This window comes from Spea bombifrons, chromosome 2 (genome assembly GCF_027358695.1).
Source record: "Spea bombifrons isolate aSpeBom1 chromosome 2, aSpeBom1.2.pri, whole genome shotgun sequence".
Taxonomy (NCBI): Eukaryota; Metazoa; Chordata; class Amphibia; order Anura; family Pelobatidae; genus Spea; species Spea bombifrons.
In genome coordinates this window covers 84,482,894-84,508,629 of record NC_071088.1, presented here as the reverse complement: position 1 = coordinate 84,508,629, position 25,736 = coordinate 84,482,894, and the positions used below count along the sequence as shown (strand labels likewise).

Here is a 25,736-nt window from a genome sequence, read left to right as displayed (position 1 = left end):
GGTCTGATGAAACCAAGGTTGAACTTTTTGGCCATAATTCCAAAAGGTATGTTTGGAGCAAAAAAACAACACTGCACATCACCTAAAGAACACCATACCCACAGAAAAGCATGGTGGTGGCAGCATCATGCTTTGGGGCTGTTTTTCTTCAGCTGGAACCAGGGCCTTAGTCAGCGTGGAGGTAATTGCGAACAGTTCCAAATACCAAACAATTTTAGCACAAAACCTTCAAGCGTCTGTTAGGAAGCTGAAGAGGAAGTTCACCTTTCAGCACGACTACCAACGCAAACATCCAAATCCACAAAAGCATGGCTTCACCAGAAGAAGATTAACGTTTTGGAATGGCCCAGCCAGAGCCCAGACCTGAATCCAACTGAACATCTGTGGGGTGATCTGAAGAGGGCTACGCACAGGAGATGTCCTCGTAATCGGACAGATTTGAAGCGCTTTTGCAAAAGAAGTGGGTATATATTGACAGACTCCTACCCAAAATGACTGATTGCTGTAATAAAATCAAAATCAAAAGGTGCTTCAACAAAGTACCGTATTGGCTCGAATATAGGCCACACTTTTTCCCCCCACTTTAAGTCTTTAAAGTGGGGGTGCGGCCTATATTCGGGGTCTAGCGCCCGATGCCCGGGACATGCAGTCCCGGGCGCCGGGCAGGCAGCGGGGTTAGGATACAGATCCCCCGCAGCGGTGCAGGGGACCTGCATCCTACTGTCTGATACGCTCAGACAGCCTCCCCTGCCAGCACTTCCCACGGGGAGGGGTGCCGGCACGGGAGGTTGTCTAAGCGCATCGTGCGGACTGTCCGCACGATGCGTTTTACCTCTGTCCACCCACGACTTACCGGAGCAGAATCCCGGGTGTCTTGCGGGGCCGGCGGGGGACATCTACGCAATACGCGTATACAACTTCCAGTGCCGTATTGCGTAGATGTCCCCCGCCGGCCCCGCAAGACACCCGGGAGTCTGCTCCGGTAAGTCGGGGGGGGGCAGAGGAGGACAGTGGCAGCATATCTCGTGGGGGGGGCAGTGGCAGCATATCTCGGGGGGGGGACAGTGGCAGCATATCTCGGGGGGAGGAGGACAGTGGCAGCATATCTCGGGGGGGGAAGGACAGTGGCAGCATATCTCGGGGGGGAGGAGGAGGACAGTGGCAGCATATCTCGGGGGGGAGGAGGACAGTCGCAGCATATCTCGGGGGGGGACAGAGTGGCAGCATGTTTTTTTTTGGTGCTTTTTTAAAGAAAAAGACTTTTTCTTTAAAAAAGCACCAAACTTTTAGGGTGCGGCCTATATACGGGGGCGGCCTATATCCGAGCCAATACGGTATTAGTTTAAGGGTGTGCATACTTATATAACCAAGTTATTGTGAGGTTTTTTTTCCCCCCTCAAAGAGTTCAGTTTGTTTTGCAATTTTGTTATACCGTGAATTGTGCACGGTATAGGTCACATTAAAGGTGGAACAAGTTCTGACATGATTTATCTTTGTCTCATTTTTTAACATCACAAGAATCTGGCATTTTAACAGGGGTGTGTAGACTTTTTATATCCACTGTAGAATATATCATACACAGAGATAGAAATTACAAATTATAAAATTTTATACACTCAGTAGATAAACTGTATGATCCATATGGCATATACACTACAGTTGCACCAGACTGCCCCATTAAATGTTGTGGTCTATGCCGGTTTATATGCAAGAAGCCCCAACTGGTGCGAGTGCCTGAAAGTGAATTACCACGAAAGACTGTAAAATAATAAAATGGGTCAGTCTCACTAATATTCAAATTTAAAAATTAAAACATTACCTTAATAGTATTTTTTTCCAAAAGGAGTATAAACTGTAACCTATTAAAATTACATGAAGCTTCACAAAAAATTTAAAAAAAAAGTCAAATATAAATCAAATCTGTACTTCACCAACGGGCTACGTCCCTCGGAACCATCAGATACAAATACCTGTGGTTCGAAAAAAGGGGGAAGCAGAATCTCACACATAAAAGGCTGCCTAAAGCAAATGTTCAGAGTCCTGTAAGCCAATATAGCGTCTGACACCCATTTGGCAAAAGCAACTGTCTGCTTCGCACACACAAATAAATGTATCGTATACATTATATGCACACATTTATTATATATGAAAGCACAAACTGGCAGTATATTCCAAAACTGGAATTATAGAACATTATTGGAAAAAAAGAAAATACCAACAAGCCTAACAAGTTTCCAGGAAAAGGCTGAATAAGCAGCCAAATCTGTAAAATAGGACAAGCACGCTGAACCATTGTAAGTTTATGTTCCTCATTAACCAGCATGCATTTATATAGCACTCGATGTAGCTAGAGTCTATTTTTAAAAGATCAACACATCTTCGTTTTTGCAGACATATCAGGTTTTGACATCTGCATGGACTAAATCTGGCACAGTTTCTGGGAGCTTCAGAAGACAAGCAAGAAGTCCCTGAAGCTCAGCCACAGGGGGCTCGATACCCATAAAGAGGAAGACAGGATAAATGGTAGTCAAAGTCATAAGCACCATGTGGGAGATGATGTATGCATCCTTCACATGACTATGATGGACTATGGCAAATATTATTAAACTTAATCTTAATATATGCGAATATTACCATGTAGATTCTATTGAAAGTTACATTTTTGTTGCTGTTCCTACTGAGTGAACAAGTAACACTAATTCTGAGATGCAAAGAAGTAGCTCTTAATATACCATTTATCCACATACAGTATTTCACAAAAGTGAGTACACCCCTCACATTTTTGTAAATATTTTATTATATATTTTCATGTGACAACACTGAAGAAATGACACTCTGCTGCAATGTAAAGTAGTGAGTGTACAGATCCTCAGAGAATTATTTGCCATGAGGTGCCATGTTGAACTTCCAGTGACCAGTATGAGAGAGAGTGAGAGTGATTACACCAAAATTTAACACACCTGCTCCCCATTCACACCTGACACCTTGTAACACTAACGAGTCACAAGACACTAGGGCGGGAAAATGGCTAATTGGGCCCAATTTGGACATTTCCACTTAGGGGTGTACTCACTTTAGTTGCCAGGGTTTAGACATTAATGGCTGTGAGTTGAGTTATTTTGAGGGGACAGCACATTTACACTGTTATACAGGCTGTACACTCACTACTTTACATTGTAGCAGAGCGTCATTTCTTCAGTGCTGTCACATGAAAAGATATAATAAAATACTTGCAACAGTGTGAGGGGTGTACTCACTTTTGTGAGATACTGTATAATTCTTTTGTGAGGGCAAATTTTCAAAGAAATGGTAATCAATAATAAACTAATGATATAATCAATTATATAGATACTAAGTTGCTAAAGAATTTCTCATGTACTGATTGAACTCTGCACCATGTGTTGACTCATTACCAGTTGAATTAGACCTACTAGAAATAACAATAAGGGCTGTGCTTCATGTTTGTGCCATCTATAAGAATTAAACTAAAAACGATAAATGTCTATATCTGCACCTGGATGGGGAACCAGAAGATCATAATCGGAGGGTGTCCTGATGAGAGAAGAACCATGTGGCTGGTTTTCTCTAGATGAAGGCCGTGCTGGAGGTAAAGGAACTGGTACAGAACTTGTGGCCAGGACATCACCTAAGTATTACAACAAAACAAGTTGGATGCATGTAACCACTGGTGATTAGGATAGTAGGTTATGCATCCGATACCGTAAATGAAAAGTGAGACGATAAAGTTCATACCATGGTCTGGAGGTTTAAAATGTTTCATTTCAGATGCGCCATTGTGTGTCCCATTGGTTAAACACGGTCCATTCTCGCACAATCTAGGGCACAGAGAAAGAAACCATGATAAAAATAAATAAATACATTTTGTCATAGGTTAAAGGTCATGTCATTTTACATGACAAAATAGATAATTATTTATAATTATCCCAGCCCTTCTAGAGTGGCAAAACTAGTTTATCAATATTATGCCCCAATGTTACCAAAGATGGAAAATTGTATTCATGGCCTTGGAGCGGCCATATGACAAATACGGCAAGTGCCCAGTTGGCTTGGCCATTTGCCAAAAGCAAGTATGTGACCATCTGCCTGCAAATGAGCATTATTCTTCAACCCACAAGGAAGAGGCAAGTAAGTGTTTCATACTCTGTCATAAGTAGGCAAATATTCAAGAATATCAGTATGATGTACATAAATCATATTTTTTTTACAATCCCCAAATCCTATAACGGTGCTATATTAGTTGTACAGCCATAGAAATAGTGGTGCTTCAAAAGTAGAGGCATCGGTAAAGTTCAAAAACGGGAAAGTTTGGCATTTAGATTAAACGTCAGTAAGTGTTAAATTGTGGTGTAAAATGACTATTTTCTTCAAACAATGAGCAAGATGACATTCCAAATATATGAGAAGATTCAGGTAACAGCTTACCTAGAAAAAGGTTTGACACTGTGACAGTGCAGCGGTAGTGGGCGTGAAGATACAGGGTGAGAGGAAGGAATTTTATATTCACCTTCATCGTCCTCTAAGGAATTTCTCACTTTATCGGACAGAGAATGTAACAAAGGACACCTGCAAGCACACAGTTTCATTTTTAAAAAGTTATTAAAAAAGTGTTCCTAGAATCCAAAGAACATACTTTAAATCAATAAATATCACATAAAAACGAATACAGTTCTTTTTATAGAAACCTACAAAGAATCCAACCCAAAATGAAAGTATAGGTGTTCTACTATATCATTAATTGTTGATGGATACAGCGTATACTAACCCTGGCTGGTTAAAAATGGCAAATGTACCAAACAGCTTGTCTACTCCTATGATCAGGGCCAGTGTTTCATCAACTGCTGTACTGTAGTTAGCTACATGTAGGTTGTCCTAGGGGCCCATCATCATTGAAGACCTTGATATCTATACAACTCTATTCCGTTTCCTAGTACTTCATATTCTGAAAAGAATCAGATCTGCCCAAATTCTCTACACGGACCTCCCTAGGTTACTTTTCTAGCTGGGTCCTCTGGGATCTGAACTGCTTGCGTAGCTGCACAGCTCTATGCTCCAGTAAATATGTAGAATAAGAGGAATAATTTTAAGAATTTTGCAGTTTGTGCACCTTCCATCTAACCCATATCTTGGTATACTTCAATACCTAGTTGGAAATCATCATGTAAAAAAGATACTTCAACATCCTCATATATTTCTTCCATTACACAAAAAAATATAGAATCCAAGTTCTAAGTATCAAGCAGTTTGAAGAGGTATAAACATATTTAGTTCTCAAACCCTTTTTCCTTAAATAAAACACACTATTCTCTAGGCTGGAATTAAAGTTTCGGAAAAGGACATAATACTATGGTTTCATCTTGCTTGGTAGGATTTAACAATATTACATCAGGCCATGTCCTTTTTTAATAAAAAGGTTTTGAAAAAGAAGAAAAAATAAACGTTACCTAACAAAAACAAACAAAAAGACAAATCAGGGAAAGCCAATCAATAATGGGCAAACAGTATCAGACAGGCAACGTTGTTAAGAGCAAGATTTAAAACACACACACAAAAGACAGAATATCCCTTCTGAATGATGAAACACCGGTATACCTCTTACAAATACAGTGTATAGGCTCCAAAAGAAATTGGTTCACCAGCAAGGCTATTTTGAGACTAACAGAAGCAAAACTACTATAACTGGTCTTCCTTAACTGACACAAAACGATGACATAACACATTAGAAAGGATATATTAAATGCGTGCAATTTTATATATATGTATATATATATATATGTATATATATATATATATGTATATATATATATATATATATATATATATGTATATATATATATATATATATATATATGTGTATGTATATATATATATGTATGTATATATATATATGTATATATATATATATGTATGTATATATATATATGTATATATATATGTATATGTATGTATATATATATATGTATATATATATATATATGTATATATATATATATATGTATATATATATATATATATATATATATATATATATATATATATATATATATATATATATATATATATATATATATATATATATATATATATATATATATATATATATATATATATATATATATATATATATATATACCGTATTGGCTCGGATATAGGCCGCCCCCGTATATAGGCCGCACCCTAAAAGTTTGGTGCTTTTTTAAAGAAAAAGTTTTTTTTCTTTAAAAAAGCACCAAAAAAAACATGCTGCCACTCTGTCTCCCCCCCCCCCGAGATACGCTGCCGCTGTCCTCCCTCCCCGCGATACGCTGCCGCTGTCCTCCCTCCCCGCGATACGCTGCCGCTGTCCTCCCTCCCCGCGATACGCTGCCGCTGTCCTCCTCTGCCCCCCCCTCCTCGACTTACCGGAGCAGACTCCCGGGTGTCTTGCGGGGCCGGCGAGGGACATCTACGCAATACGCGTATGCAACTTCCGGTACCGGAAGTTGCATGCGCGTATTGCGTAAATGTCTCCCGCCGGCCCCGCAAGACACCCGGGAGTCTGCTCCGGTAAGTCGGGGGTGGGCAGAGGTAAAACGCTTAGATAAACTCCCGTGCCGGCACCCCCCCCCCCGTGGGAAGTGCTGGCAGGGGAGGCTGTCTGAGCGTATCGGGGAGAAGGATGCAGGTCCCCTGCACCGCTGCGGGGGATCTGTATCTTAACCCCGCTGCCTGCCCGGCGCCCGGGACTGCATGTCCCGGGCGTCGGGCGCTAGAGCCCGAATATAGGCCGCACCCCCACTTTAAAAACTTAAAGTGGGGGAAAAAAGTGCGGCCTATATTCGAGCCAATACGGTATATATATATATATATATATATATATATATATATATATATATATACACACACACACACACACACACACACACACGTATATAATACACACTAACTTAAATATATACATACACATATATATATATATATACATACATATACACACACACGTAAAAAGAAAATTTTTATGTAACCAGTATTACTTTTTTTCCTTGGGTTTTTAAATAAATGGTTGAAATATTTAAGCTAACAGACTGTGTTTGATAAAATCATTCTAGAATGGATTCTGGCATTTTCAATCGTAGGAACATTAGCAATTCCACTGGGCAAATTAAAAAAAAAACCCAGAACAATCTTGTAAACAGGACTTAAAAAAATTAAAAGATATTGTTTGAAATTTTTTATGTGAATACTCTATTACTGCTGAGCCCAACCAAAACTCATTGGCGAAGGACAGAGTGCCCATAAGTCTAAGCCTGTTAAATTTGTAGAGTGAAAAGATGACTATTGGGTGGTCTGCTATATATTTGTAAAGCACCAACTTAATTCTGCAGTACAACTAAATTTGAAAGTTGCAATTAAATGTTATATCCAACAAAGTTCATTGCATTTACAATGCTAACAAGTTAGACTTGTAGAATGTACAATTAGATGGTTCTGTGCCTGGGGATTAAAGCAGTAAACTGCCCACTTTCAGTAATATAATCCAAATACATAAGGGACTGATTGCCTACAGATTCTCTGTTGCTACCTGGAAACAAGAAAATTGCAGTGTTGTTTCACTTGGATTTAACTTCACGGATGGTTAAGATTTGATTAACACAACAGAAATTCATGGATTATTACAACACTCATTTTTGTTATCCGTTTCTTTGATTATCGGCCACAATTTCGTCCAAAAAATGCTCACCAAATTCATAAGTCATTCTAGTGTTCTAGCAAACATCCAAACATCTTTAAGCATTGTAAGGCAGGTATTATTTTTGAACTTATTTCATCAATGAATCATGAAAAATATACATATTATTTCAGTTGGAAAGGACTTTATCAGTATTTGTGGTGGCTCTGGTAGCACCTAGACTTCACACACACAAGTAGTGAGTTTAGTTGGGATTAATATACATGAGTGAAAAAAGTCTGGGGCTACATGCAAAGCCTTGACGTGGCGGGTGAGCTTAATTATGCTTTGGCCAATTCATATAACCAAAACCTCTCATTTATATTATGTTTATATATTTGTTGCCAACTTTATTAGGGTAAGAAGCGCAGACAGTTTTTGTTTCTTGTATACATTGTACAGCCAATGTTTTTGCAGCATGCTTACACCTGTTTGGTAGGCCTCGTATTATACATTTGTATTATTTGAGCCTGAGACTAGCTTAGCGCACCGAAATTTTTTCTTTTCCCTGTTTGCTACATGCAAAGGTCAGGTCAGAAGACACAAGCACTGTCTCAAGAAATATGCCATCTGAACAATTTTTACATGAAAACATTGTTAATGAATACAGGTCTAAATCATTTTCTTCTTAACAACCATAAAGGAAACATCCTGTTACTATAGGGAGATAAACTATGTTAATCATGGATATCCATGGGTTGGAAATGTAATCCTGCAACTTTGTTCACTACACCGGAACAATGCTTCCAACGCCCACCACTCAAAAGCAAACCTAAAGAATTACATCAGGCAAGTACATAAGTTCTAATATAGTAAAATTAATATGTATGCCTAGGGCTCCTGTAAGCAGTTACACTCTTTCTAACTAGACATGCTCAGAGCACAAGAAATTAGATTTATGGTAAAATCGTATTGTTCCATAATACCTTTGCATGCCAAATGGGCTGCTTTAAATTTCAACTAATATTAGTTCAGTCAGCAGTTAATGAGTTTATATGGTGCTACCCCAATGTCCAGATGTGCGTTTCCACAGAAAACAAAGTATGATGACCAGAAACACTAAACATGGTTTCTATTTCAGTAAAGATCCATGCTCTGCACTCTTTGATAATCCCAATAGTCCTGGATACTGCTCTAAGACACCACTATCATCTCCATGTTCTAATCATAAATAAAAGACAACTCAAATTATAGTAACATATTTCTCCTTTTTCTTGGTAGATGTTAAGAGTCACACTAAAATACTATAAAATAGTTCCTACAATATACATATTTGTGCATAAATATGCATTTTATTCCGCTTAGAAATAAGTCTGAAATATGATAAAAACTTTGCAGATACATGGTATTAAACATGGACAATCTTTGAGGCTCTTTAGGCAATGTTTAATAGAGAGTCATACAAAGCCCCTTAACTGGCATCAGAATCATTCAATTTGATCAATTTATTATTATTTTATATAGTGGCAAATATATTCCACAGCACAATACAATGGGTAATTCATTTGATGAATCAAAACAGGATTATTAATGCATAAAGCAATGCGTGTGTATTATATTTGCCACTGTAATTTTACAAAAATGCATAACCAATACCTTAAACACAGGCAAGTTACCCTGTGTTATATTATTACTTAAACATACGCATATTAGAATATATGAAAATAAAAAAGATAAAAACATGCCATAAGGGTTTTTCATATTAAAAATGTATACAGGTTGGCATAGTTACTTTTAGTTCTGCATTACCGCCTTAGGATTCCTTAAACTGGTGTCAGACAGCTGCATAGCATAACTACAGAAATAATAAAAAGATTGTGTTCAGGGCTGTAATTATATTAAAAGAGAAATGTAAGAAGAAACTGGCACAGTTTTTGTTTGCTTGAGCTTGCTCAGAGCTATTGTGCCAAATAGACTCAATGTTGTACTTAAAGTACAATTGACATTGCGGATGGTAAATTCCTATATTTCCACTAGAGGGCATGCTTTCCCATAATGCTTGGGATTTTGCACATGAGGCTATTTTAATTAGGGAAATCTATTCATGCAAGGAAAACATTACTTTACAAAGAAAAATATTTCTAGAAAATTGGGCTAACACAATAGAAAAACAAACACAATTAAGTATATTAACATTAAAGTTGAATATGAATCTGGTTGTAAATTCTCTCTTATCCTAATACATTTGTTTATTCTGTTATGTGCTGGTTATTAACGTCTGTATTGCACTTATTGCAAATATATCCGTAACCACCGTTTCGCCAATTTAATTCTACTCACAAAAGGTTAATTAGCTAAAAGCCCTCCATAAATATACTGAGGTTACCTCACTTTTCCTGAATGTATTGAGAATAAAATAAGTGGACAGTATACAATGAGAACTGCAAAGAATATTTCTGAATGCATCCCATTTTTATGCTGTTAAATCCGGCTAATACAAAATTACCCAACATTCTATTTTTCATTATACAATAGGCGACACATTGCACATGTATTAGTTCCCTGAGTCATTCTCTCTCATTAAATTATTTTATTCCAACACATTCATAAGTAATCCAAGTAAGAGTATATGGATTTCTGTAATTATTTACTTTTATAATTTTAAAGGAAACCATATCTAATTAACGTGGTTTTGTTCCTTTATTCTAAAAACCCAGCAGGTAAATAAAGAGCTTATCTGTTAAGACAACCATGCAGTAACAATACAGCCCTTTTATCTCATCTTCTGTCTTGACTGCCTCTATTGCCCACTTACTTTTTCAGGTTTTGACTATAGGAAAGCGCTTTAATTACCCACATCTGCAGGATCTGCCACACAATGTCGTTTTAAACCCTCATTGGACTTCTACTTTTCTATTCTGCCTCACGACCCTACCCCAAGATCCTCATCCTACCCCAAGAGCTTCAAAAGGTACCAGATTTTCCAACACCTAGTGCGCACACACATACACACACACACACACACACGATGTAGCTGAAAAGAAGGCCAATTGTGTAAACCTCAAGCTAAACACAGCTTAGACAACTCTATGCCATGGTCTCTCTTAAGCTTCTACACAGAAGCATAAAACATTATGGGAGCAATTATATAAATTTGTGATTTGACGTTAAAGAACACAAGCTCAGCCAACACTCGTTAAATTGATTCCTGGTGAATACGGATACATGATTAAAATTACTTCTTAACAATGGGGATTATGCATGAAAGGTGACACTCTTTCCTTCGTCTAACTTTTTCCTCTAAGCAGGTATGGTATGACTGATCCTGCACGTGAGTAAAAAAAAACAGCTACATTATTTTTATTCTCACAATAGGACTCTAGTCGACACAGCAGATAATACCAGAGCCGCAATGGAAGAGATTGCTAGTCCAATACTATGATCTTAAACATTCTTTTCTAAAGTAAGAATTCTTAACAAATGATTTTCAGCCCAGCAGGCAGAAAACTAGTCTGTTCCTACGCGGACACAGACGTCTAATTATGCCACAACTGTACTATTGTTATGACAGAACAATAAAATAATGATCTATGTGTGATTCCATCCAAAGTTACCATGCAATAAAAATAGCACAATACCAGTCATTCAATAGGTGCTAAATTATTACATTTTAAATCAGGGGTTCGACAAATTTGGTTTGGATCTAGAAGCCAGGCAAAAAAGCTTTACACATCTGCTTAACCCCTTAAGGACAATGCATTGTGAGCCGATACATGAGCCGATGTGAGCTTTGTCATGAAGGGGTTAAAGAATGCAACAATTTGTTCATAGCAAAAATTCAAGAATGATGCAGTCAGGGTATAAAATACTTAAACAATGAATCCTGCATTCCACAAAACACACAATATTTACTAAAGATTACTTTACAGTAATCTTATTTTACATTCAAATCAACTGTAGCGAACTACAATACTGAAGTGAAGAGTACGCTGTGGCTCTTAAAAGAAAAAAATACAAATGCAACAATAAAATGTAAGCAGGTTTTTAACTTGTTTATGAAGCAACGATTATGTTGTTATTATGAGTCTTATCTTTATATTGATTAATTATATTACAGGTTAACAGGCTGTTCATGGCTTATGATATTGGTACATCTTTGAACTAAAGTTCCAAAGAACCTTATTCAGGGGGGCGTAAAAGCACAAAGGAAAGGAACATTAGACACAAAGGTTGGGTTCAAGGCGATATATTTATATCATCCAGATTTACTAATAACACTACATAGAACCTTGCTAAATGTTTACATCAAACCTTTTGAATATAATCTTTGGAAAAACAATACACAACTAAATTGTATTTGCAGCTTTTAAGGTAAAACAATGTGGGATTTCATTATGCTTAATACCTTCTTATTATGCTCTGATTTTTCAACACCCAGATCTGTGCTCCATTTGCATGCATGTGAACTATAAAAAGTAATATTCTTGATATATTGCTAAAGAATACAGCATTTATTCTCTCTAGGCATAAATAACACTTCACGTGTACTTGGCACAGAATGTATCCTCTGCTGATATATATCAGGTATAGGAGCCATGCTGGCTTATATAATAAGGAATGGAGAGAAAATATAAGCTTCATGGAAAAGGAGCTAGAATAAAGTAATCACACATTTTATTAAAATCAGCACATAAAATCCCAAATGACTATGAAAACCAGATACAAACCGTATGGAATAGGTTTTCATAAACATAAATAATACAACCTGGCAGAGTATATTGAAAATGTACAGGATTTGTGTGAATCAGTGAGTGGGAAGAGAATCAATATTTGGACATTGAAAGAAAGTGAAAAATAATTAACATTTACACTAAACTTTTTCTTAAAGTAATTATCTGTGTGAGGTTTTGTGAACCTTTTAATTACATCACGCCTAATCCTAATTAAAACTTGTTAGTGAAAGCGGAGTAGTTAGCTGTAAACTACTAGAATGTTGCTAACATGATATAGACAGACCAGATGGGACACATAGCTTGTATTTGCCATCAACCTTTATGCAAGGTTTGTAAACTTGAACGTTATTAGCACAAGGAGATAAAGGAAACAAATACAAGTGACAATACAAACATGACTGCCTTTCTATAGAATTGAATGTGCATCATTACATTAAATCTATCCTTGTATCCATTGATACAGGTCTGGACTGGGGATGACTAAGTGGCCCTGGCACTTAAGGGCCAGCTGCCACCAAGTGATGCATGCGTGGCTGGTTGCTTGTTAAATTTTTATATGCTTGCAGCATGCCACCGCACACTGCAGGGCCTGATCTGCCACTAGAGCAGCAGTATGGGTAACTATGTGGCTCTATTGGCCACTGGCTCACCATACATTTTCTTGGTGTGCCAGATGGCCAGCGATACGGTTTATATAAGTTCCTTATTTTCTCCTTTTACTGCTTGTGAACTCTGCAACCAAGTGTTGCATACTGCGTGCTATATATATATATTTGATTACGTCTGTGGGAAGGCCAAGTCTGTACGCACACACAAAAAAAAAAAAAAAAAAAAAAAAAAAAAAAAATCAATATAAAAGACACATTAAACTATATCAAAGAGCCTTCCTTTCAAGGAACAATAAAAATCTTAATTATTAAGCAATGACTAAACTAGTAGTTATTTTTCTGCCAGCTTTACACATTTTACCATAAACCCCACTGAGTCATGCATGCCACGCACTGAAAAAGCTGCCAGGCTGTCCTTAGCAGCTCGCTACATAAGTCCATTAGAGGTTAGCTGTGCGCCACATAAAGATTTCTTCTCAAACATTAAAAATCTCTAATACAGCGTACTCCAGTAGAGCACACGGAAGTGCTGCGTCTTAGAACCATTGTATTCCTAACAAGGCTCATTAAAACTAAGTGTGTAGCCAAAAAAAACCACTGCTGGGCTCCATCCAAATCCTGGCATGCATCCTGGGACACAGCTATTGGCCTGGCACAGACTTCGCTTCACTCCTATTCTATGTCACTTTAAAATTCCAGCTGGCAAGCCGTTATTTGGAACTTCATCCTGTTACAAGCCCAGAGCTACAGCTGAACAGAAGCAGATTTGCAAAGTGTTGGGTGAATTGTTTTCTTCAATAATACAAATCACATTGGCAAACAAAAATGCAAAGAACATTCCTGGAGCTACACTAGATGTCACCTATTTTTTTTTTCAAATGACGCAGATTTTCAGTTATTCAAGAAACAACAAGGACAGAAGAGAAGAATACTTACTTTTCAGTAAGCTATAAAACACCTTTTGTTCTACTCATTAAAGCCTTAGAATTCAAACTTAAATAAAATATACAGAAACCAAAAGCTCCTGGTGATCATTAAGCAGATTAATAGCTTTAAGCAGGCACAGACAACAGCAGCTATTTCTTTTTAAGGATCCTTGTCGATATCACTCTTTTCAGGGAGGGGGGGGGAATAAATGTGGTCACAAAGCAGATTCCTAACATTTCTATACTACTTTCATTTCTGCTTCAAACAGGCTAAAGTCGCAAATGAAGAATTCTCACGCAGCAGCTAACCAAGCAAACAGAGTTCATTTTTCCCAGACAGAACACAGTTTAATCAAAAACAGCGGTATTTAAGAAAAGTCACGGTTAAAAATCACGGTAATTTGACGACTAATAACTCGTATTCTATGACAAATCCGTAACACACATTATGACCATTATGACATGCCGTTTATGGTCCAGACTCATTTTCTAGGAATGCAACAACTAGATTCTTATTTTCCTTTCTTTTAAGGAAAAGAATGTTGCATCATAGCACTCACACACATTTTGGCTTATTAGTAGTCCATGCGTCATGGTGTCTACATATCAGCTGTACCCACTCGCACTATTCAAGGATGCAGAAATGAATGATGCATTCATGATGCATTACTTACTTAGAGTAGGAAACAGAAACACACAGGATGCTCAGAGGAAAGCTATATGTTAAGTCACATTAATCACATACAAATGAAACAGCTACAGATTACTCAAACTTCAGATGTGATGCTCACATATGTATGATATATATATATATATATATTGCCAAATGTAGAAGTTCCATATGACATTGTAAACTACTCATTCTCTGGATTTGCGAGGCTCTACAACACCAAAAACTTGGTGTTGTAGAATTAAAGAAAATAGACACGAGGCCTGCTCTACCTTAGCTTCGTTTTTGGAAAGTAATTCATTGTCTTAGGAAATTGAAAATGTCAGCTAATTCTGTGCCTGCATAATTTCCCTTCCTTTCCCAGTACTTTCAGAGGGTTTAGAAATGAATGTTTGTCTAAACAGTGGTTAAAAAAATGACTCAATTACTTGGCATGTATGCCACCTGTGTGGGCTAAAGTTACCTCAGGGCTTGAGTGGGAATACACATACGTTTGTGTTGTGGTTCCTGCACAAACACAATGCCCAATTTACTCGGAGCAAAGTCAACACAATCATAATTGATAAACCCCATTTCCTTAAGTCAGCAGAGTATTAGTGTAAAAATAATTTGCTTAATAGAATGACATCAAGGTGGCAAATGATGGCTGGTGAATTATAAAAAGTATTAACTTTGTAGAGCTGAGGCAATAGATAATGATGATAACATTCCTTACTTCATACTAGGGTTGATAGTAATTGTTGGCAGAGGAGGTGAAAGTCGAGGAGGCACATCATATTCTTCCATCAAAACATTTGATAAAACCTAAAAAAAAAAAAAAAAAAAAAAAAAAGCATTAAGGGATGAGTAAAATAAGTCTGTGTAGTACTAAATAGTTTTTACAGTAAGAACTCTAGAACCCCAATGTAAATAATTGTATCCTCAGCAGAATACATTATGCAAGAATGGTCGAGGTATTTTTTCAAATGGTAATCACTTATGTTTAGTGCACAGGATATAAAAGCAGTAGAAAGCGAGGTGGTCAGTAAGGTATAGTCACTCTTGAATTTAAATGTATAATTTACCCATAACACTCCTGATAAGGTGATATTTATCTTTTTTTGCAGCCATTTTATATTACGCAGTCACATAACTTCATAAGGCTTTTACTAGGCAAGTGCATAAAATGTAAAATAATTGCCAAAAAAGTCTTACCCTTACATTTTCTAATGGCAATTCGTGATTTTTATGATGCTTGTGCATAAATCGGGGATCAGAACTCAGACGACCATGCCTTCCGTTTAAAACCGAACTAGCAGTTTTCCCAAGCTTAGAAGAACTCTCAAGTGTTATGCGACATGTCGATAAATGATTGGCACCGGAAATGTCTCTTGGACACCAGGCTTCAAGAGGCATAGGCTGGTCTCTACATGGCACATTTTCCACATGATGCAAGTGTCTACACGTTCTGCTGTCAGACTGGATTTGAGGTCTCTCCGGAGGTGGTGGTGGCTCTCTCGTAGGAGGCGGAGGAGCTGGAAGTGGTTTATCTTGTTTTCGAACCATACATGGAGAGGACTAGATAAATAATACCAAGAAGTATTATTACTAACAGGCATATAAGGTTTTCAGTAAACAATATCTTCAACAAAAGCTTCTATTCCACATAAACAAACACACATACATATATGTATGAAAATATATTCAAAGGGGAGCTCCCACAATACTTTTAAATCATTTTACATCAGTTGCAAGGGATATGTATGTATCTTTTGTAACAAAAGTATCATACAAAGTTACTTTATAGTTTATTTCTATGTTTCATACAAGTACACCCATTATACTCTGATATTTGAAAAGCTACTTCTCCTGACCTAAAAGCTTCTTGATGCAAAGTGCAATGTAATCACGTAAATGTTTATGACACAAAGCGAGCCAGACATCCATATCCAAGCCACATATCGTGTAACAACAGTTCGTCTTTCGGTACCCCCTCTTCTGTTGCAGCCCAGGCTCTTTCTTAGTGTCCAAATTTTGGCTAGGAAAAGTGAGACGCAACTGTACAAACAGCGTATATACTACATCCCAGTGGAAAAAGATGATCTAAGGAACACCCGTGCAAAACGTTATGCAAGTTTTCCTGCTCTTCTCCATCTCATAACAAAAACCGACATACTGACATACGATTGAGCCACATACAGAAGAACACATGTTTGGAGTTCCCCTTTATCCTGGATAAGCAGGCACAGTCATTCATTTGTATAAATATCTGCAAAAGTATTCCAAATAATTATGCCTGAAACACTAGTAAGCGAGTTAAGAAGGGTTTTATCTGGAATACTGTGTCTAACACGGAGAAGCAGTAGTAGCATCGCTTAGCTATATTATTTACTACCCAGAACCGAGCTTAAATAAAATCTACAAGATTTACTGGACTGTATATAAAGACTATGTAATTATACCACTCAATGTTTTTCTACATGAGAAATCAAGAAGCATAAGAATGTTTTTGATGGAGAACTACTGTAGCCACCACAGCTTTTCTTAAAAGGAAATGCATTGAAGCTACTTATAGTTTAAGTCAATTTGTGTATTGGTTTTGGAGATATTTAGTTATAAATTCCCCATCATTGAACCCGAGATCGTGGCTGCTTGTTTTAGGGTGAGCATCATGTGATCAAGTTTTCTCCTTTTACTTCACTTACCCAGAGAAAGGCAGCAACTTAAGATGGCAAAGATAATTTGGAGCAATAGTCACTCAGATCCTAAGAAATTAAAGTTATAAGGAGAAGTCCAGCTAAAAACCAAATCTTTTTATTTGACCATCAAAGGCAGTACATTAATGTATTAAACTGCATTAAACCACATTAATGTAGTTTAGTTAAAAATAACAAAAAAAAACAATAGTTTTAAATAACTAAACTACTTTAACTAAGGAGCCTGCTATTTCTGGTGGATTTCACTGCCGAAACCACACGGACACGACTGTTTAAGCCAACGAAAAATTCTTGCTTATGGAATTAAATGCCTCCAAAGACTTTCATGAGTCAGAATCTAGTTGATTAAGATGGGGAAATTTTATGTAAGTATGTGAAGGAGTCAGTTGTCTAGTAGGTTGGGCTAATACAACACAGCTAGAACACATACAAACAATTAGTATGTAACTGTGTGTAAACCTTAAAAAAAAAATGATACCCTTTAAGATACCTTTCCCTGTGATATACATACAATGTGGACAGCCTCTCCCCCATTCCTCCAATAAGGGGAGGGTGTGTGTCGAGGCTCCGCCCTGTTGCGAAAGTACACTGAAGAAGAGAGGGGGGAGCTGGAAGAAGAAAAATGAGAAGAAGAGGAAGAGTAGAAGATCAAGGAGAGGCGCTGCAGAGAAGGAGACAGAGAAGCAGTTGTCGGAGAAGGCAGGGCAAGATTAAGAGAGTGAATGAGAGTGAGGGACGAAAAAAAAAAGCTTAAAAAAGCTCTCCGAATTTCATATTAACTGTAAAGGCAGGGGGAAAAAAAAAAGGTCTGAAAACAAAACGGACCAAAAACGAAAGTTTGTAGAAATAATTTTTGGTTCATCTGCACAAGTCTAATATCCACCATGTATTCTGTTGGAGGATAAATCTATAAGAAATTAAGGAGTTGAACCGCTTGGTGAATACATTTCGTAGATCCCACCCTTCTCCAAAGTCACACCGTATTTCAAGTATTTTTAAGTCTGTTATTGCTGCATACCTTTGGTGACCCTGTAGGACTAGCACAAGGAGATCGAGCTACTCCTTTGTGAATGAGATCCAATCGTGGAGGTACAGGAGGAAGGTTCAGGTGGGGTATCTGCAATGGATCAGGTGGTGTTTTTTTCCTTTGTGTAAGAGGGGATGACCCTGGAGATGTCACTGGTGAATTCTGTCTGTCAATCTTAAAACACAAAGAAACAAACAAAAAGCCCGGCAGGATTAGACATTACCAGATCCAAAACAAAAAGCCAAAATACCCTCAACATAAATAAATCTAAAAATACATGTATGCCCAAAAAGAAAAGTACCAGTCTTAATCTTGGCCAAGCTAAAAAATAATTATACCGTTTCTGGTTTTCTATTTATATCGGCAATCCCAAGAGCTCTCAATACCCCAAATATCATATTCCAAATTGTTTGAAGGCAAATACATTCCCCCAATATGTATATAGGTGCCCTGACCGGTTTCACATCTCCAACAGTCTGGTGATATCGCTGGATACATTTTAGATACTTATTTTGGTACTATATACCTTCTCTGATTTTAAATTGTAGTTTTAAAAGATTTTAACAGTCTACATACAGTTTTATATGATTACAAAACATTTTTTAACGTTGGGTCCACTTTAGAAGTAATATTGCACGGTATAAGGACTTGTATGTACCTCTAGTAATACAGTATCTTGACTACAGAGACACACAGTTTCACAGCAAAGATGAACCATTCTGCTTCTCTAGTTTGCCCATTATTCCTTCTGTAAAGACTAGTTGTCCCTTGGAGTTCTCTCGCATACAACCAGAATAAGTGTCAAAATGTTGTCATATGCATCAGATTTATTAAACTGAGTTACCTTCCTTACAGAGGCCAACCGATTCATCACCAAACAATCTTCCCGTTCATCATCATCATCAAAGTCCAATATAGGAGTACTCAAACTCTCCAAATTACAGCATCTGCTTTCATCTCTTGGGTCAAAAGGATCAACTATTATAGGTTCTGTACCCTTGATTTCACAGCGACAAAAAGGGCATCCTTGACCGTCCGACTCCTGTGTAAGATAAAGGTAAATGTCAAGTAAATATAGACTGAGCTATAAACTGCAGACATCTTTCACTCTACAGAGAAACATCCCCTGTTGCAGTCTATGTACCAATATATGTAATATTTGGGTAATAATGAACTTGCATGTTTTAGATTATATTATGTTTAAATGCTCTATATGGACCAAAACATTTTTTGCGAGCGAGAGAACGAAAAAACAATCAACAGGATAGGTATTTTTTTTTTTATGAGAAATAGAAATTTTGACTTGTGAATTCTGTTCGTCTCTAATTATGCAAAAGTGCCACATATGTATGAACACCAAGACAGACATTTTCTGCAAGACATTAGAATATTTCATATAGTCATAACAAGAGAAATCCTTTATTATTTCCTCCAAGAGAAGCATTTCATAAATCTTCTTGAAAGCACCCAGAATGATGTTAACAAAGATTAAGGGAGGAATTCATTATGTGCCTGTGAAGATTTTGCTACCCTCAACATGATGAATTCCGCAGATAACATGACCAGAGGTCATAAATTTCATAAGAATGCTAAGGTCATTTTTCTAAGCATCAGTTCCTTAATAAAAAATAAAGATGTTATTGTATGAAAAAGTAAACTGGCATTTTTATAGAAAGAGCATGAGACAAAACACAGAAGGAAAATATTGTGTGGTATACTAAAGAGTAGCCTCTGCTTATTTGGAGTTCACACACCTTACAGGATAAGATTGACATTGGACATGCTTTTCAGGATATTGTTTTTATTTATTTGCTTTAAAATAAAAAAAATTTGAAAAACTGAACATATGTTGTCAACTACTTTATTCATTTTTACTTTGTGAACCACCATATAGAACTTATTTAAAAGTGCAAATGAATGAAGGTTTCTTGCCAATTTCCTGCACAAGTCAGACCTTTAGTGTGTACGAATATGTTTTATAATATGCCTACATAAGTGTGTGTGTGTGTGTATATACATATATATATATATATATATATATATATATATATATATATTGAATATAATTCTATATATATTAGAATATAATTCTAATTCAAACACAGTGCAATGCACAAGCACGCAATTGAAGAACATGGCTATTTGAGAAAGTTTCATCTTTTTCCACTGCACAAGTAAAAACTAGCTCATATAATGATCAGAATCACAAGACAGCCCTATGTACCATCACATGCTCCTATTTTGAATATAAAATAGTTTTTAGGATGTACCAACTTCTCCACAAATATCCTACATTGAAAAAAAGGGACTTGTTGACAGCATTTGGCATGGCTAAATGTATTTATTGTGCCACTCTGTTTTGGAGATTATCTGGTTCAATCATTAATCTGATGAAAACCTCAAGATTTTGTGTTTGCACCACACCAGCATTACCTTGATCGCTGTCATGGCCTGAAGTTTTCTCCATTATTATTGACTACCCTTATAAAGGTTGCCTAAATCAAACAAATTAACAGGGGAGAGATAACAATGGGAAGTAATAGCCATTCAGATCCTAAGAACAGGAGGCTATGATACCTTTGCTGATGGTACACACATAGGGTAGATATTTATTTTATGCATATTCCTTACTCCAATATGCGGATGCCTAGAACTCTCAAATTCTGGATCTTGGAAAAGATCCACTTAAAATATTCATATGAACATTGAAATTGAAATGTATGACTCCTTTGTGAACTGCAGAGAAAATACATAAAAATGTAAACGTCTCGGTATTGAGGCATCTCAGCAACACAGTTTAAGCATATTTCTTTTAAAGCAGCCAATGTCACATTTAATATGGTGCTGGGACCCCTACTGCATTTTCGGTGTTACTGACATTGAGTCATTACAGCAACACGGTTTGGGATGAGAAAGCGGCCTTTGATTGCTTTATAAACCCGTTTAACCTCATGATGTTAAATGCTAAAATTGTACCAAACCAATTTTAAACAAATGCATACCACATGCATTATCCCACAATTACTGCTCATCACCCTTCTTTATGTCTTACACAAAAACTTAGGGCTACGATAACAGCACTTTAGTTTTAGGACAGAAGAATAAATCAGAGTACCGATAATTTAGGGGCAAATATGTGTCATTATCGTTTCATATGTGTGGTTACTTGACTATACCTGCCATGAGGTCAGGCATGAAGTGCACATCAAATGTCCACAAGGTTCAATCTTCACATCTTTGTCATTCTCTGCACATATTTTACACAGCTGGAAGGTGGAGCCCATTTCACAATATAATTCATATTGTTCCTGAAAGAAAAATGCCAGGCATGGAGGTCAACACACACTTTGTCCCAATTTTAGAATTTCTGAGAAAAATCTAACATCAAAAAATACAACAGCAATAATGTTATAAAATGTGCTCTCACAATATGTTACATGCATCATAAGTCAAAAGTCTTGTATCTCAATCTGTGAATGAGTGAAATGTGCAATTCATTCACCTATGTAAGACACTGTAGCCTTTTCATAAAGATTGATTGTAGTACGTTGGGAAAATTGCTTGGGCCTCACTGGCATGTAGTGATCATTTTGGTCACATAAATTGTATTTTATGTATTTGTTTTATTAAACTGTTATAGTAGCGTCTTTGTCCACTTACTCCTGAAATCACTGACACATTTGGCCCTCAAAAGATGAATGCATTAAAGCATTAGCAGGCCTACAATGCAATGGTTATCAGAGCAAAGAGATTCTTGGTGCCTCAAAGACCAGAAGATTTTCAAATGGTTGTCCATTGCACGACTGGCACAGGACACCAACCAAAATGTTGTGCACAAAGCTTGTCTTTGGTACATCAGTGAGGCAAATTACTATAAACTCAAAGAAGCCAGCCAAGAGAACACACGCCTAAAGATATGACTAAGCTAACATGTAAAAAGCAAGACTTTCACATTTATCCATGTCAATGATTTAGACACCATATTTTATACGAATATAATCAGAGATAGGCAAAGGCAATCAGAGGAGCATTAAAGAAAGCTTACCTGTGTAACTTTAATATGATCATGTGGCATAGGCTCACACAAGTCAGTTAAATCAGGATTATAACTCCGTCCATCAGGATAAAGATAACTAAAACAGAAAAGATTGCATTGTCAGTGATTAATTTAGGTGAACCCGCCAATGTTAATCAATTACACGATAATGTGGTGACTGTAGTCAGTTTGGTTAGTCTGCCAGTTAAACTTAGGTGACAACCTTATAAACAACCTATACCTTACCTAGGGAAACCTCCTACATGATGTAATGGTACAAATGCACACAAAAAGTATCCTAAAACATGCACAATTTCCCCCCTTTTCAAAAGTCCTGAAAAGGGTGTGGATAGTCCATAAAAAGCTGCATGATCTCTCCCATGCATATTTAACTCCACGATCACCATAAGCAGTAATGCTCCCTGGTTTGACAGAAACCCATAAAGCCCACCTAAATTCAACTTCACCCAATTTCACAATACAAACCATTAACCAACACCCCATGTAACTATGTTTAAGGGCAAATATTGGTTTAGTTTTTATGGATTAATATATTTAATACAAATTGTGATATACACGTTAATACATAAGTTTTAAGGAAAATGGTATCAGAAGATACCTCACCAACTGGTATTTTGGCCTCCACAAACCCTTAATCTTAAAAACACCCTTTTAACTTTTATTTGCACTGAAGGCAATGATGCAAAGATGGAACAAAACTATTGAAAAGTTATCACAGCAAAGAGAATGTATTCTTTGCCAATGTCAATGTATACTTTTTTTTATATTTAATGTTCTATCACGTAGTTGTAAAGGTTGTATCACAGAACATTTTGCTACTTAACACCAGCTGCAGCGCAGCACAGCCAGCCACTACTTCTAAAAAAAGAGTAATTTCTTTCAGAATGTGATAACATCTTTGATATTTCTACTACAACTGTTCACAGCCAGGCAGTCAAATATGAAATCAGCTTTTTCCAAATAGAAATGGACAGATTATTACTTGAAGGACTGGGTTAACATGCACTTACTGAAGCATTTCTAAAACCATAATCTTCACAAAAACATACATCGCATCTATTTGCGTTATAGGACTGAGAAATGACTGGTGTTGCAAATATCTGTAATCTCCAAATTGCTGGGAACACAGCAATGCTTTTGCTAGTGTCTAACAATGCACAACTTCACATGTTAATCTTTGGAAGCAAATTACCATTGTGTGACACGGAAGAGAACTAGAAGCTGCCAACAACGTGCGCCAAGAGTAGTTTCATCATTGATTTATGGGTATTTTCAGAATATAGGAACCTATGTATATCCGGAAGCTGTGCTTTATTCACCATGGTTTTTGGTGAAATATACCGACACGGGAAATGGGGTACAAAATAGTAGACACATCAGTCTATTTTGGACAGGAATAAAATAGGGATTGATTGCAAAAATTAAACTAATTTTGTAAATTAATGTATGTGTAATTGGGTAATTTTGTGACACCGATATGCACCGCTTGTAACAATTACAGACCAGCCATGTAGATACAATTCCAATGCTTGGAAAGAACAGCATTACAACACATATTTAAAGAAAGATATTAAATGTGCATGCTACAGAAAGTTTGATGGCAAGTGCGGGATTGGGAGTTCTAGTTGCAATCTTCCACATGGTAGGAAAAATGACATGACAAATAATGAAATGGGGTGTGTAGAGAGATTCATTCTGAGATAGAAGATACAAGGTCGATTAGGGTTTGGAAGGACACAAGGCATTTTGTAACAGGAGAATTTATTGTGAACAATCTGTTTCATTAACCCCTTCACGACAAAGACCATACATGTATGGGCTCACAATGCATTATCCTTAATGGGTTTAAGGACAACCTGCTGTCCTTAAGAGGTTAAGAATCCCACATGGAATCGGACTGAAAATGTTTACTGAATGAGTTGAAGGAATGAATTGAAGCATAGCAAGCATAGGCATTCTGGGGTATAGGAAAGCTGGTATTATTTAAGTAATGACAGGAGGTTCTTGAAACTCATGCATCATAAAAACACACTGACTTTAAATAAGAGGGAAGAAGCAATTGTTAAAAAATCAGAGTGAAAACTTATGTACAGGAATTAGGGCAAGTGGGTAGGATAGCAAATACATGGGTCATTGTTAAACTGGGGAGAGGAGAAGAAAAAAAAAAAAAAAAAAAACAATCTCCAAAACAGCTAAAGTATCAGCAATAATAGACATACATGGTATTCTATTATTTCAACAGTGTTGTAGTTTCTACAAGAATGCTCAGACACAAAGAAGTATGGTTGTTCCACTTCCTATCAGATACCTATATACTTTCAAGAGGGATGTGTCATTCAAAATGCACATGGTTAAGGGTTAAAAAGGCATCTTGCATGAATAAGAGAAAAAAAAAAAGCCTTTTCTTAGTCCACATCCTGCCAGATGTACTGTCCTGGGTGCCATTATGATTTGAGAAACATGGTTAAGCTTCCATAGTAGAATCATAACATGAAGATGTTAATTTCGCCCTTCCAAATTTTGGAATACCTTTATTTTTATTTTTTTATTATAAGCATTGTGATTATTTCTGCTTATATTTAATATGAATTAATCAGTTCTGTCTTTGTCCTTTAATTTTAAACCGACAGCTTTCAGCAAACGCAATTACCGCTTTTTAAAATAATTTTAACACTACATTTTTAACCAAATTGGGCTTCTCTATAGTTTGAGTAGTTAAGGTGGCTACCTAAGCCTCCTTCAATATTTGCAAAAACTTAAGAACTTGGTGGTGGCAGTAAATAAAGATTTTTGAGCCCTGCGAGGAGAGCAGCTTGTAACCTTGAGTTTTCTTTTAACCGTTTTGCGCCCACATCCCCCTTAACATCATCGTGAGAGTCGCTAGCCTGTGGTTGCTCCTGCATTGGGGGTGTCCATGAAAGCATGTCACTGTGGTAATTTTAACTCAGCCTGGGTGAGACTTTAGGCCATGGCCCAGTCATACAGCACTTGCTGTGGTTGAAGCAAGGTGATGGTTTAATTACAAAATGAGTAGGAGGCGAGGTAACGATTGGAGGAAAAGGTGGTAACATAGAAGGTACAGAAAGTGTGTAAGGAGAGGCAAGAGGAGATAGGAGTGGAGCGGAAAGGAATAGGTTGGTTTATAAGACCGGTTTGTGGAGTGGGGTTGTGGTTAGGGTGTTGAAATTGGAAGAAAGAGTATGATGGTGGGAATTAAGGAATGTATGTAACTTGAGAGGTATGGAAAGGAGGAGGGGAATCAAAGAAAAAGTGGGAGAGGGATCAAGGAATAGGAAAAAAAGTTGGTATGAGAGAATAAAAAAAGAAAACCAAAGAGATTGTTTTTTGAGGGC

At 36.9% G+C, this 25,736-nt stretch overlaps 1 protein-coding gene across 3 annotated transcripts in view; it reads right to left on the bottom strand.

Moving 5' to 3' along the window:
• CBLB (Cbl proto-oncogene B) overlaps positions 1-25,736 on the bottom strand; it is a 77,308-nt gene that overhangs the window by 12,434 nt on the left and 39,138 nt on the right. For 2 of the 3 annotated variants that reach the window (XM_053454986.1, XM_053454988.1), the window contains exons 7-15: positions 22,372-22,459; positions 21,503-21,634; positions 19,171-19,368; positions 18,318-18,500; positions 15,798-16,160; positions 15,319-15,407; positions 4,444-4,584; positions 3,754-3,836; positions 3,515-3,646 (exon numbers count right to left, since the gene is read on the bottom strand). In XM_053454986.1, coding sequence (XP_053310961.1) covers positions 3,515-3,646; positions 3,754-3,836; positions 4,444-4,584; positions 15,319-15,407; positions 15,798-16,160; positions 18,318-18,500; positions 19,171-19,368; positions 21,503-21,634; positions 22,372-22,459 — 1,409 coding nt within the window. The remainder of the gene's footprint in view (positions 1-3,514; positions 3,647-3,753; positions 3,837-4,443; positions 4,585-15,318; positions 15,408-15,797; positions 16,161-18,317; positions 18,501-19,170; positions 19,369-21,502; positions 21,635-22,371; positions 22,460-25,736) is intronic. The other variant, XM_053454987.1, reaches the window with a different exon arrangement.